General features: G+C 40.3%; 1 protein-coding gene across 5 annotated transcripts in view; it reads left to right on the forward strand.

Annotated features, from left to right (window-relative positions):
- LOC133534038 (uncharacterized) overlaps positions 1-14648 on the forward strand; it is a 36991-nt gene extending 22343 nt beyond the window's left edge. The window contains exon 3 of one of the 5 annotated variants that reach the window (XR_009801962.1): positions 3069-3260. Coding sequence is in view for 4 of the 5 variants with exons in the window: in XM_061873132.1 (XP_061729116.1) it covers positions 13122-13383 (262 nt within the window). In the remaining variant the exon portion in view is untranslated. Of the gene's footprint in view, positions 1-3068; positions 3261-13121 lie in introns of those variants that run through there. The other 4 variants (XM_061873132.1, XM_061873134.1, XM_061873130.1 and 1 more) reach the window with 4 other exon arrangements.
- Positions 14649-14655: the final 7 nt, after the last annotated feature.

The raw sequence follows: 14655 nt of genomic DNA on the forward strand, positions 1-14655 counted from the left end.
TTCGTTTTTGAACAATCTAGAGGGTCTTTACCAGTTGGTGTGATGAAAATATAACTGTATTACAATTGAAAATTATTTAAATTTCATCGATCTTAAGCTGCCGCCGGAGCTGTGCGAGGTAGCTAAGTGGTGCGAGGCGTAGCGAGGGTGTGAAGCATTCTAAATAAATATGTGAGCGGGGTGCAGAGAGGCGGGATCGAAGCTTTTTAATGTTTTTATCTACACATATGTCATAAACCCTCTATGATGCCTTCAAAATCCGTAAATAATGACCAACATTACGATAAACTCAATTATAAAATCTTTCGCTTACTCGGGACTCAAAAACACGAGCTGTAAAGTAACTTTGCTCTCGTGTGACACATCAAACTTTTCACCTCAGTAGTGAGAACATATTAAATAAATAAATAAATAATAAATAAATAATTAAAGGTTTAAAAAAATCAACATAAAGTAAAGTTAACCACATTTATTTACATTCATGAATGAAAGGCATCATCATTATGACGAAAGCTTGTCTCACTCCCTGTGAGGAAAGGCTTGTTCGAGCTGCTGAGGTGAAAATATAATTAAATAAAAAAAAAATAAAATAAAAATATTATAGGACATTAGTACACAAATTGACTAAGTCCCACAGTAAGCTCAATAAGGCTTGTGTTGAGGGTACTTAGACAACGATATATATAATATATAAATATTTATAAATACTTAAATACATAGAAAACACCCATGACTCAGGAACAAATATCCATGCTCATCACACGAATAAATGCCCTTACCAGGATTTGAACCCGGGACCATCGGCTTCGTAGGCAGGGTCACTACCCACTGGGCCAAACTGGTCGTCAAATATTTATGTGATATGACTGCATGTATTAATCAGCTATAAATCAAACAAAAAAAATAGTAAAAAAAAACAAAAAAACAATTTTTAACAATATTTATTTATATTATTATTTGTCATTCATACATTCATGAACACGAATATTAGAACATAGATTAAAGATTTGTAGAAAAGTCTATATTGTCTATTCCTCATAACAGCACTTGCGCTGTGAAATCGCTATAAAGTTGCGATTAATGGCTACCAACCTAACAAAATCAACATAATATAGTTTCAAACTAAGTGCATTGTTGTTAACTTACAAAATATTCATTTGGTTGCATAGTAGAAACCATTGCTACATAAGTCAGATACGCGCATGTGACACCCGTAATATAGCAACACCCATAGACTACGAAGACCGCATAGCGTTGCTTGTTAGTGTCCATAGGCTACTGTGGCCAAAATCGAGAAAAAACTGTCCAAATTTAGCAAAGATCAAGTACCAGGGCCTCATGAGTTACGAGGTGTCGCTGACCAGCCGGTCGGTCGGGTCGGACGCGTAAGAAGGTATGCTCGCGTATCTTAGCTGCATACTTTTGGTTTGTTTACCTGGGTGAATCAACTTTTTTTGTTTTGTTATCCTGTCCCGTTGTCCAAGGGACAACAGTGGCACAGTTTGTTTGAAGAGATGTTGTATGCCGTTCTATTAACATGCTTAGTAGGGGGCCCATTATGGACATTGGTTATAACGACCACAAAAACGCAAGTTTAATACATTTAAGCACCATAAAATCAGTATTTCAATGAACTTTTGTCCCCTGCACAACTAATCGTAACCATGGCAACGAGTGACGCTATAAAGTTCTTCTCCCACCTATATGATTATACTAGTTAACATATTATTTTTGTTGACTCATAGGAAAAATATTGTATGCTCATGGCGTATTTATTTCCAATTCCGACGCCTACGGCTCCGGCTCACATTGTGCTCAAGCCACTCGACTTTTTTTACCCCTATACAACGACAAATAAAATTAAGAAGACCAAGAGTGGTCACTCCATACAACGATTTTGTTACCAAAAATACTATTATTTTCGTAGTCTACATCTAGTGTCGAGTAGCAGTACTGAGAGTTCCGCTACTCGACGCTAGATGTCGACTACGAAAATAATAAGCGTTTTGGTACCAAAACTGATGTATACAGTGAGCACTCTATGTACTTTTAGGGTTCCGTAGTCAACTAGGAACCCTTATAGTTTCGCCATGTCCGTCTGTCTGTCTGTCCGAGGCTTTGCTTCGTGGTCGTTAGTGCTAGAAAGCTGAAATTTGGCATGGATATATAAATCAATAAAGCCGACCAAGTCGTACAATAAAATCTAAAAATTTAATTTTTTTTAGGGTACTTCCCCTACACGTAAAGTGGGGGTGAAAATTTTTTTTTTGCTTCAACCCTACAGTGTGGGATATCGTTGGAAAGGTCTTTCAAAACTAATAGGGGTCTTCAACAAACATTTCTTGATAAAGTGAATATATTCGAAGATAATTGCTCCGAAAGAAAAAAAAAATGTCCCCCACCCCCCTCTAACTTTTGAACCATAGGTCCAAAAAATATGAAAAAAATCTTGGAAATAGAGTTTAAGAAAGACATTAAATGAAAACTATAGCGGATATGATCAGTTTATCTGTTTTTGAGTTATCGCAAAAAGTTTCCCCTTCATAGTAAAAAGACGTACACCCACAGTTCATCCCTTGGTTAACAATGTACCATACTTTAAGTTCCAGTTTAGCTTATTGTGACGGAAGAGTAACTACGGAACCCTACTCTGAGCATGGCCCGACATGCTCTTGGCCGGTTTTTATTATGTCTCTATGACAACGGTTGCATAAATACTATTTCCATCGCTTGTTTTGTATGTACAAACACCTCGCTCTGCTCAGCTGCTTCCACTGTAGTGGCGCTAAACGAGAATACGTAAATAAAGTTCTAGTATTAATTTATGACAAACCCATCCTTGCACAGCTTGCGTCGAATCGCAGCCTTAATTTGTACTATGTATAGGACGGTGGGCCTTAGGAGAATATAGAAGTTTTCGGTCTTCTCGTTTTATTTTCACATCGTTTAATTCTCAATTTTGTTACGTTGTTAACCCTTTGACACACGATAGGCGTGGCGTTCAAAGGGTTAGACTAAGAAATGTTATAAAATGAAACATTTTGCAACACTTATCGTTTGTTACACAGAGTGGAAGACTGGTGTTTACCCCCAGCCATGCCATGTGCCATGTGTAGGGCATCGCGGTCTCTCAAGTCCCTGTCTGACATCAGCAGTGACATCATCTGGCTTGGAACTCCACCAGGGTGGACCGCGACCCCAGAGTTCCAAGACCCACAGTCCGAAGGGGATTTGGTACGAGAAAAGGAAATAATGGACGAAAACATTAGGAAAGAACTTGAAGAAATCAGATTCGAAGTCTCAGATAAAAGAGAAATGAAATCTAAAAAATCTTCAGAAAAAAATAACGTTTCTGATAATGAGGATTCAGGTATTGATGTACAAGCGAAAAAGAACCAAAATACAAACAAAGCTAAGACAGATAAGGACAGTGAGAAAGCAGGTCAGAAACATGAAAGGGACAAAGAAGACAAGAAAGCGGGACACAAAGAAGGCAAGAAAGTAGGACATAAAGATGATAGGGACAAAGAAGGCAAGAAAGTAGAACAACAAGATGAGAGGGACAAAGAAGGCAAGAAAGTAGGACATAAAGATGATAGGGACAAAGAAGACAAAAATACCGGACAGATAGATGAGGGAGACAATATAGAGAAGAAAGCGGGACAGTCAGGTGAGGGAGACAAATTAGAGAAGAAAGCGGGACATAAAAATAAGAGGGACAAAGAAGACAAGAAAGCAGGAGAGAAACATAAGAGGGAAAACGATGACATCAGTAAACCAGACGATGCAACAAAGAGGATTAAAGGAAAGGGAGTGGGGAAGAAAACTGTGCAGAAAGAAACAAGGGGCAGGTATGTATAGATTATCCGTTTAACTGTTAATATGGTCGGCTAAGTGGAAACATTAGTGGTGATTTTCCCGTTCATACGTTCTCTGTATTGTGGTCATACCTATAAAAAAGAGATGAGCTCTTTTTTATAGGTATTCAATATCACCACTAACTATATTTGTACTTTTTTTTTGATATTCCTGTTTCTATAAGAACTAGGTTACTTCAAACAACGCTAAACACAGGTAAATTAATTCTCCGTGAACAGACGTTTAGCATACAATCTGCAACAATAAACGCAAAAATCAAAACATGAAAAACAAATCAAATTTATTTTTCACGTCAGCAGCTGGAACAAGGGTAATTTTCTGCTTAAAAACAGTTTGCAAAATCGCATTTTGCTCACCGAGTGAGACAAAATAACATTCAAGTAACCTTTATATTCGAATGTCATTTCACGTGCAGGGCCTGATACAAGTTCGAAATATTTGGATTCTATTGTCTTTGTCCCTTTCACGTCATTAGCAAAAAGAAAGAGACAAAAATAAGATACGTAATTCAACGGTATATTGACGGTTGATATTAGACCCCCGAAATAAGTCAGACCGTATAGTTCCAAAACACCCTACTAGTCCTCAATCGTAATAATTAATTGAAATAAAAATTTAATAAAAAAACCATATTTTACGTATTTGAACTTAAAAAAATACGCAATTGTTACGCAAAGTAAATAATTCTACTTTTAACGATATCTACTATACTTGACAATTAGTTGTATCCGCAATTCGGACCGTATCTTACAAAGTTTTTTTTTTTCCAAAAAAAAGTTGTCGATTGAACTGTCAATTGATGTTCGTTACTTCATTATTTCCGTAGGTATTATTTAATTGAAATTTCTTTCGTTTTGATTTATTGCGGTAATTAAACTTAATTGTTAGAATACCTTAATAAAACATGAGTGAAATAGTGATTGTAGTATAGGACAAGAACCAAATTAAACAGCTGATGGCGTAAGACTGATTTATTCAATGTCATGCATTACCCCAAGTACCCACATTATTTTATAAGCATACCCACTACATCTCCCTTCTTATATACAATGCCTAAACAAAAGCCTTCGTACTTTACTGTTAATCTATCATGCAATTTAATACTAGAATAAACCTTATAAAATATATTGGTATGATAGTTAAACTTAAGTGCTATAAGTATACATACCTATTATTTTCTATACCTACTATCTATCCTTTTTTTTTTTAATATAAAGTTGTATTATGTTATACTTGTCGAACGAATTGTCGTTCGACATAAATAATTGTGCATCCATCTACAATATTTCGAAATTTAAATACTTGTTAATAATGAGAAAAATAAATACATGTTAAACTCTTACATGAATATTAGAGAAACAATGAAATAGTCAACTATTTAACAAAACCATGTGAATGTTTTTTTTTTTTACGGATATTAAATATAGTTAAATATTACATTATAAGAAACGATTGGGCTTTCGAAACATTTTTTTTTTTATAGTATACCAAATTATATACATATTTGATATCATCAACATATAGATATGAATTATTATACACGTGAATTTAGACCGTGAAGCACTAACTTAAAGTATAAAATGAATGAACATAGGTACAATTCACGTTTGTAAATATTAGGTATAATGCTAAAGTTTCATTAAGGAAAATAAATGAATTAATATCGCTGAGGCGGTCGTACTACTCTGCCACTTCGAGTTATATAATACCCGTTAGCCGAAGTCGAGGGTTGCGGATCGGACCTGGTGGTTGCAGCACCTGTCGCCAGCTCTCCCGGACCCTGAAACTGGTCCCAGTCCAAATAACCCCGCCTATGGTCAGTGCTAGGACAACTACGAGCAGCAAATTCGCTGGTTGGGTCTGGAACTTTCAATATGTGCTGACGGTTCCTTCTGTAAACTCGACCATCATTCGTCCGTAGCCAGTACGAACGACCGTCTTGAGCTTGGCCAACTATTTGTGACTTTACCCACTCTTTATTTTGCTTCACGCGTACCGTATCGTTTGGTTTTAATTTTTGTAAGGCCTTAGTCCCCTGATCATAATTTGCTTTATATTTATTTATCCTTGCTAATCGCTCTTCTTTAAATAAACGACGATCAATCGTGCGCGGTTTCAATAATGCATCCGTTACTGGTAAACGTGTTTTCAAACTTCGACTCATTAATAGTTGAGCCGGAGAGTACGTTTCTCCTGTTACAGGTGAATTTCTGAAATTTAGTAAGCCGAGGTACCAATCACTCCCCGTTTCATGTGCTTTTGTCATTAATCCTTTTATTGTGCGTACATTCCGTTCCGAGAGCCCGTTGGACCTCGGGTACAAAGGTGAACTGGTGACATGAGCAAATTCCCATTGTTTACAAAACTCTTTAAACTCCATAGATGTAAATTGTGTCCCGTTATCGGTGACAAATTTTTCTGGTATCCCATGCCGACTAAACATTTGTTTGAGTCATTCAATTACAGTACCACTTTGTAAGTTATGTAAACAGCTAATTTCAACAAATTTTGAAAAATAATCTACCACCAGTAAAAACTGTTTGCCTTTAAACTCAAAAATATCACCCGCTAGTACCTGCCACGGGCGCTCGGGCACCTCGTGCGGCTGCAGCGGCTCGCGCGCTGGCGCCGCGCGGTGCCGCTGGCACGTCTCGCACGCCAGCACGGCGCGCTCCACGTCCCGCGCCATGCCGGGCCACCACATCACTCCGCGCGCTCGCCTCTGGCATTTGTCCACCCCCAGGTGGCCCTCATGAACTCGACGCACCATCTCTTTGCGCAAAGTTGCCGGTATTACAATTCTCTCATTTCTAAATAAAATACCATTTACATCGTGAAGCTCGTCATGCACGTCCCAGTATGGCTTTACGATGTCCTTGACTTCTCTTTTGTTATCGGGCCACCCGTTTTGATAGTATTCAGAAATCGCCGTCAGGACGGGGTCCCTCATCGTGTCCTCTTTTATTTTACCTAGCATTTCTGGTGTCGCCTCCACATTATTATATAACATGTTAACGTGCACAACCACATCCTTGCACACATCACTATCGACGCCCGCCTCGCTAGGCGCTCTCGACAATGTGTCCGCAATAAACATCTCCTTTCCGGGCTTATAGCGGAGATCAATGTTATAACACTGTAATTTTAAAAGCATGCGCTGGAGGCGGGCCGGCGTTTCGTTAAGTGGTTTCCTCATGATAGCTTCCAGCGGCTTATGGTCGCTTTCCACAGTAATCACACTATGTCCATAAATGTATTGGTGAAATCGAGTGCACCCAAAAACCACAGCTAGCAGCTCTTTTTCGATTTGCGCCCAGCGCGTCTCCGCAGGCGCGAGCGTCCGCGCCGCATAGGCGACGGGCCGCCCGCCCTGCATCAAACAAGCGCCCAGGCCTCGCGAACTCGCATCTACCGACACGCATACTGCTTCATGCGGCGAATAGTATGCTAATACCGGACTACTACTTATTTTAGATTTTAATTCTTTGAACGCGTTGTCATGAATATGGAGCCATTCAAATTGAACATTTTTTGCCAATAGACCACGCAACGGAGCCGATATGTCTGAATAGTGAGGAATGAATCTCGAAAGATAATTAGTAACTCCCAGAAACCGCTCGAGGTCTTTTTTATCAGTCGGTTTTGGCAAGTTAATTATTGCCTTAACCCGACTATTGTCTGGTTTCATACCATCAGCATTAAAACAGTGACCTAAAAAAATAATTTCAGACACCTTGAATACGCATTTATTCTTATTAAATTTGACCCCATTTAGCAACGCCCGCCTCATGACCTCCTTCAGTCGACTATCATGTTCCTGCTCAGTTTTTCCCCAGATCAGAAGGTCATCACAGTAAACCTCTACCCCCTCCATTTTAAATAATTTTGCCATTTCATTATGAAAGATTTCAGGTGCACAATTAATTCCGAAGGGCATTCTAATATACCTAAATCTACCCTCAGGAGTTGAAAACGTACAAAGCTTCGAACTTTCCTCATCTAAACGTAACATCCAGAAGCCATTTTTAGCATCACATTTAGAGAAAAACTTAGCCCCCGAGAGATTACTGGTTATCTCCTCCAGAGTAGGAAGTAAAAAGTGACTTCGTTTTACTGCCTTGTTTAGATATTTAGGATCTAAACATATACGAAGTTTATTATCTGGTTTTTCCACTGCCACTATGTTTGAAACCCAGTCTGTGGGACCATCCTCCCTAACAATTACACCCAACTTGACCATATTATCGAGTTCTTCCTTTAAACGAGGACGCAATTTCAGGGGTATTTTCCGCGAACAAGCAACAACCGGCGGTACAGACTTATCTAATTCTATTTTACATACTGTTGGCAAACAACCTATGCCTTCAAATACCGACTCATCAATATTAACCGCATTAATTTTCAAATTACCATTAGTAGAATCACTTGTTCGGACAATAAGATTCAAATTGATACATGCTTTTAATCCTAGCAAATTATTACAATTCACTCGCAAAACATAAACCTTTTGTATAATTGTCCTATTATTACATATCAATGACGCATTAAAATAGCCTTCTACCGGCAATCGTTGTTTGTCGATTTGTCTTAGTACAGTGTCACACTTCTTTAAGTTTCTCGTATTAAAACCTGCATTTATATATGCCTTCAATGACATTACCGTAGCGGCCGCACCACTGTCCAATTTAAAGTCTATATCCACGCCATCCACGCTAATCATTTCCGTCCACGACTCGGTACACTCGGCCGCGTCAATATTAATATTGTACAAAATAAGCTCACCAAAGTCCTCGTTTACATCACCGTCCTCGTCTCCGCCATCACCGCCGACCACCTCGTGGACTTGCGACTGCACAGGTCGCACACGGCAACACTTCGCGAAATGTCCAATCCTGTCACACCGATAACACGAAATTCCCGAAGCCGGACACCGGTCACTCACGCTATGCCTTAAGTCACACCTATTGCAAACATTATTTGAGTAATATTGTCGTGGCGCTTGGTGTTGAAACGCGCGTCGCACTTGTCCTCCGCGGGCGCCGCGGCCGCCGCGCCACCGGCCCCGCGCCGCGGGCGCAGCCGCCGCCCGCGCCCCGTCGCGCCACAAGCGCTCCACCGCGCCGCCGCCGCTCGTCGCATGCTGCACACTGCAGCCCGCCGCTTGCTGGCCCGCTCGCTCTGCCGCTCGACACCAAGTTACCGCCTCTTCTAAATTTAACGAAGTTTTTGCCAGTAGCTTTTCCCTCATTTGTACATCTTTTAATCCACGAATAAGTTGCGTTAATATAAGGCTATTTTTTAAACAATCAAAACTACAATTTTTGCTTTTAACTTTTAACACCCCTAAAAACTTATCAAAAGTCATGTCATTCTGATACGTTTCAAAAAACATATGTCTTTCGTAATTTATATTTTTTTGTGGATCACAATAATCACTAAATTTTTTGCACAAAACTTCAAAATTCGATTTTTCTGAGTCGGCAACATCTAATTCCTCATAAATTTCTCGGCCGTACTTTCCTATAATATGCATAAACAATGCGCATTTCTCTGTGTCGGAAACCGATGCCTTGTCTGAGGCAATCAAGAAATATTCGAACGACAATTTCCATTCTCGCCAGTTGGTAGCCATATTGCCCTCTTGTTGCAAAGGTGCCGGCTGTTGAATAGCCGCGTACACGCCGCTCGCGCTCCCCGTTTTATCAACCATTGTATTCAATTATCCGTCCTTACTATGACGAACAATTAAAGCACTTTTATGCACTAAAACACACTTTAAAACCACACCTGACACCATGTAGTATAGGACAAGAACCAAATTAAACAGCTGATGGCGTAAGACTGATTTATTCAATGTCATGCATTACCCCAAGTACCCACATTATTTTATAAGCATACCCACTACAGTGATGAAGGCGGATTACATTTTTTCAGGTTGTATTTTTACCTTTCAAATATGTTCACACTGCTGTCGTGAAATTTTTTGTGTACTACACGAGATCAAAGTTATTTACATCTCGTGCGCTTTTGAGTCCCTTACTGCGAAAAATAAAATCTAATCCGTCTTCATCACTATTTAACTAATTAAAATAAGCACTCGAAGAAATATCAAACTTTGCTCTCTTGTTGTACAATAGTACATTGTGCAACGAGGGGGGTAAGTGAAACTTTGGAAGCGAGGGTGGTAATTTGCAATATTCTTACCCCCGGAGTTACACACAATGTTTTTCATCACACTTGCGAAGAAAAAACTAAATTTTAAGCGAAATAATTCTTAAATACGGTGACATATCAAACATTCGTCCGCCATTTTGTAATTTCTTGGCAGGTGAGGACCTATTCGGCATTCAGCCACGATTGAAAGTTATGTAAATAAATTTTAAACGGCTGTTAAATTAATCAAATTAAATAATTTTAAACATAAACAAAAATATTACATTTTAAACGTCAGCATTTTAAAAGTAAAACTCATTTATGCTACTTGGTTTGTATGAATAAGTGACATAATTAAAGAATAAAGCTATAACTCCTTAGGGAATTATAGCTTCACAATCCATAACTCCCGCGAGAACAAAATAGGCCTTTGTCCTTCAGCACACCTGCATGAAATAAGATCTTTTTCGAGCAAGTGTGATGAAAATAACTATTTCATTTTTTTTCCAAAATATATATATATATATATATATATTTTAATTTATTTAGAAAACAAACAGCCTTTTACAAATATGTCTAAAGTAAATCAACTAAAAATAGGCCTAAAGTTTCCTACATTACTAAGAAAACTATTACATGGAAATGTAAATTACGCAATTATAAATTACCGGTTTAGTTGTGTGCTACATGCAAGTAAGTTAAGAAAACATACAAAAGTATGAAAAATATGACTGGAACCAAATTGATCAATTTCTAGAAAACAAAATTTGCCGAACTTTGTTCTTGAACACGGACAAACTATGAACAAAAATATCTATATCGTTAAGAGATTCATTATACAAATAACAAGTGCGCCTAAAGAAAGAGTTTTTAGCATACTGTGTGCCACAGGAGGAAATAGAAAATGTGGGTTTAGAACGTGAGGTGAGAAAATATGGTTACAATTTGCTTAAGTTTTGGAGGGGGGAAATGGCGAGAACGAAACCTCGATTTCAAAGATTTTTACGCTGGATTTTTCGCATAAGCTGCAGTTGTCCTTATCGCTCTCATTTTAGGAGCCTCGTCAGTGCGAAGGAGATATATAACTAAAATTATTAAATCTGGTATTTCCTCATAAAAAGTAATATTTACTTTGAACGCCACGGCTATAGTGTGCGGTGGTCATCGTGAACTTTCTCGGAATGGACGAAAGTTAATATGGGCTGTGGGCGCTGTGGCCGCGTGCGTCAACGTTGACGACCGGTTTGGCCTAGTGGGTAGTGACCCTGCCTACGAAGCTGATGGTTCCGGGTTCAAATCCTGGTAAGGGCATTTGTTCGTGTAATGAGCATGGATATTTGTTCCTGAGTCATGGGTGTTTTCTATGTATTTAAGTATTTATAAATATTGATATATATCGTTGTCTAAGTACCCTCAACACAAGCCTTAATGTGCTTACTGTGGGACTTAGTCAATTTGTGTAATAATGTCCTATAATAAGCGGTGATGTCCGAGTGGATATGACGGCCGACTTTCAATCCAGAGGTCGCGGGTTCAAATCCTGGCTCGTACCAATGAGTTTTTCGGAACTTATGTACGAAATGTCATTTGATATTTACCACTAGCTTTTCGGTGAAGGAAAACATCGTGAGGAAACCTGCATACATCTGCGAAGAAATTCAAAGGTGTATGTGAAGTCCCCAATCCGCATAGTCTAGCGTGGGGACTATAGCCTGAGCCCTCTCGCGTATGAGAGGAGGCCTGTGCCCAGCAATGGAAAGTATATAGGCTGGATTATTATTATTAATGTAGTGAAAGAAGATGTATCATGAAGCTTCGTGTATGTCTTCTGCAGCTCCATTGCTCGATTGAGGCAGTATTTACCTCTGACGTTTCGAGGACGGCATTGTCCCCGTGGCCTCGGAGAATACTAGCTAAAGTTGACACCAATGTTTTAGCCGCGCGAGTTTTTCGTGCTACCCGCACCCGTTTTGCGCACTAGGGATGTTAATCACTCGACACACAACACTCACGATATTTGTTTTCGCTGATACATTTACTAATGACTGGATTACAATTGAATGAGATCCTAAAACCATCTTTCCGATTGAAATTGATTTGTTTTTTTAATTTCAATGGCTTCACTACGATCCGTAGAAATGATTTTAGGGTTATGCAGCTCAATCCAGTGATTTGTTTGACTAGTAAATGCTCGGCAACCACAGACTTGTCCTCGAAACGTCGGAGGTATATTAAAAACTTAACTTTACGCTATTAATATTTTGTCCAAAAGAGAGGTATGGGCAATGTGAATGTCATCTCGCCTTGTGTGGTAGGGCACAGCACAGCGGATGTCATTCCAGATCTAGAGCAGAGCCCAACTGGGGAAGTACCTCCAACTTACAGAAAACCGCAGCCAAATAACACTAGACCCTACTCATAGTGTTGTGTTACTTGTGTTCCTGCCGGTGAGTAAGGTTGCCAGAGCTCAACGAGGGGGGTGGGGTTAGGGTCGGCAACGCGCATGTAACTCCTCTGGAGTTGCAGGCGTACATAGGCTACGGAGACTGCTTACTATCAGGCAGGCCGTATGCTTGTTTGCCACCGACGTAGTATAAAAAAAAAATTAAGTCCCGTTTAAGTCAGTTTTTTTTTGTTAACCTTTTGACCGAGGATAATCAGACTTCGTGCGTTCCCATATGGCTCACGATGACACGCCGCGTTCGATAGATGTGGCATTCAAAGGGTTAAAGATTATTGTGTATGTTAAAGGTTACGCTTGTATTTTTTTTTAAATACAGGAAACCGAAAGTTGCTCCGGTCAAAGAGAAGAAAACGTTACCGAAGCGTGCGGCGAAGGCAGCCCCTGCCCAGGAAGAGGTGGCCACCAACACGAGACTTCTCAGGAAGTAAGTATGATAAGATCTCTGCTTGGCCTTACGGTTGACTGGTAGAGTACAGAATGCCTTTTGTACTGTAAGGTTTTCTTTTGTGCAATAAAGGTTAAATAAGTAAATTAATAAGCATATTCTGGGGATTACGGTAAATCCCGGGTTTATTTATCCCCTTCATATGATACAGGTATATACTTATAGAACCTATTTTTCCAGCTCCCGCGACCCTCCGCCGCCAAACCCGGACGTGTACGAGTTCGACGAACTAGAAGGCTCTCGGCCTCCCTCGGGCCTCCGCCGCCGCAACCAGCAGACCCCCGACCCCCCCGCGCAGAGCCCCGAAAGCATACAATACATGGACATATGCCCTACAAGCTCTCAACTAGCCAAAATTAATACAAAAAAAAAGAAGTTGGGAACGTACTTAGTGTCAGCTTGGTACCTGAGGACGATATATATAAGAAGCGGAAGAATTTGATAGATAATCTGACGAATAGTCCAGCGCTGTTAAATAAGATTTTCAACTCCTTACCGACAGAACTTCAGAACGAGCTTGGGAGCTTGGCCACGGAGGGGACTGGGCGGGAGGAGGCTTATTTGGACGAAAAGGCGGGGACGGTCTTAGAGGCACCCACGTACTATCCTACGGCTGAGGAGTTTGAGGTAATATATTAGTGTTTATTGTATCCACTGCTGACAGAACTTCTCAATGAGCTGGGGTGCTTGGCCACGGAGGGGACTGGGCGGGAGGAGGCTTATTTGGACGAAAAGGCGGGGACGGTCTTAGAGGCACCCACGTACTATCCTACGGCTGAGGAGTTTGAGGTAATATATTAGTGTTTATTGTATCCACTGCTGACAGAACTTCTCAATGAGCTGGGGTGCTTGGCCACGGAGGGGACTGGGCGGGAGGAGGCTTATTTGGACGAAAAGGCGGGGACGGTCTTAGAGGCACCCACGTACTATCCTACGGCTGAGGAGTTTCAGGTAATGTATTAGTGTTTATTGTATCCACTGCTGAACAGAACTTCTCAATGAACTGGGGAGCTTGGCCACGGAGGGGACTGGGAGAGAAGAGGCTTCTTTAGAGGAAAAAGCAGGGGCGGTGCTTGAAGCAACCGCGTACTATCCTACGGCTGAGGAGTTTGAGGTAATGTATTAGTGTTTATTGTATCCACTGCTGAACAGAACTTCTTAATGAGCTGAGGAGCTTGGTCACTGAAGGGACTGGGAGAAAAGAGGCGTATTTGGGGAAGGCAGAGACGGTCTTAGCGGGATCTACGTATTTTCCTAAGGCTGAGAATTTAAATCTGTTTTAGAAATGCAACGGATACCGGATATGCGGCCGCTGGATCCGCCGAATATTCGGTATCCGGAAGCCGGATATCCGGCTAAAAGTTTGGTCAAAAATTAATTAAATTAGATAGCGCGCTTGCTCAAAGTTCGATGCAGGTTGCAACTTATTTATAGTTATAGGCAGCCGTTTATAAATAAGTAAACTAAATTCACATACTGCGAGAATTGAATAGCGCAAATTACAATTTTCTTCGTAAGTGTTTTGCGCGCTGCGGCGCCTGCGGGGCAGCCGCAACAGTCTCCTGGCAATTATAGCTGACAGGCTTGACAGTCAGCTTCTTGTGCACTGGACCAGGGTACACTCACTGGTAGCTACATACACATGGCTCACATGAGTGTATGTAGTTATTACTAGTATATGTGACTGGCTCCAGTTTAAACCCTAAAATATTGT

The sequence above is a fragment of the Cydia pomonella genome, unplaced genomic scaffold (assembly GCF_033807575.1).
Source record: "Cydia pomonella isolate Wapato2018A unplaced genomic scaffold, ilCydPomo1 PGA_scaffold_45, whole genome shotgun sequence".
Classification (NCBI taxonomy): Eukaryota; Metazoa; Arthropoda; class Insecta; order Lepidoptera; family Tortricidae; genus Cydia; species Cydia pomonella.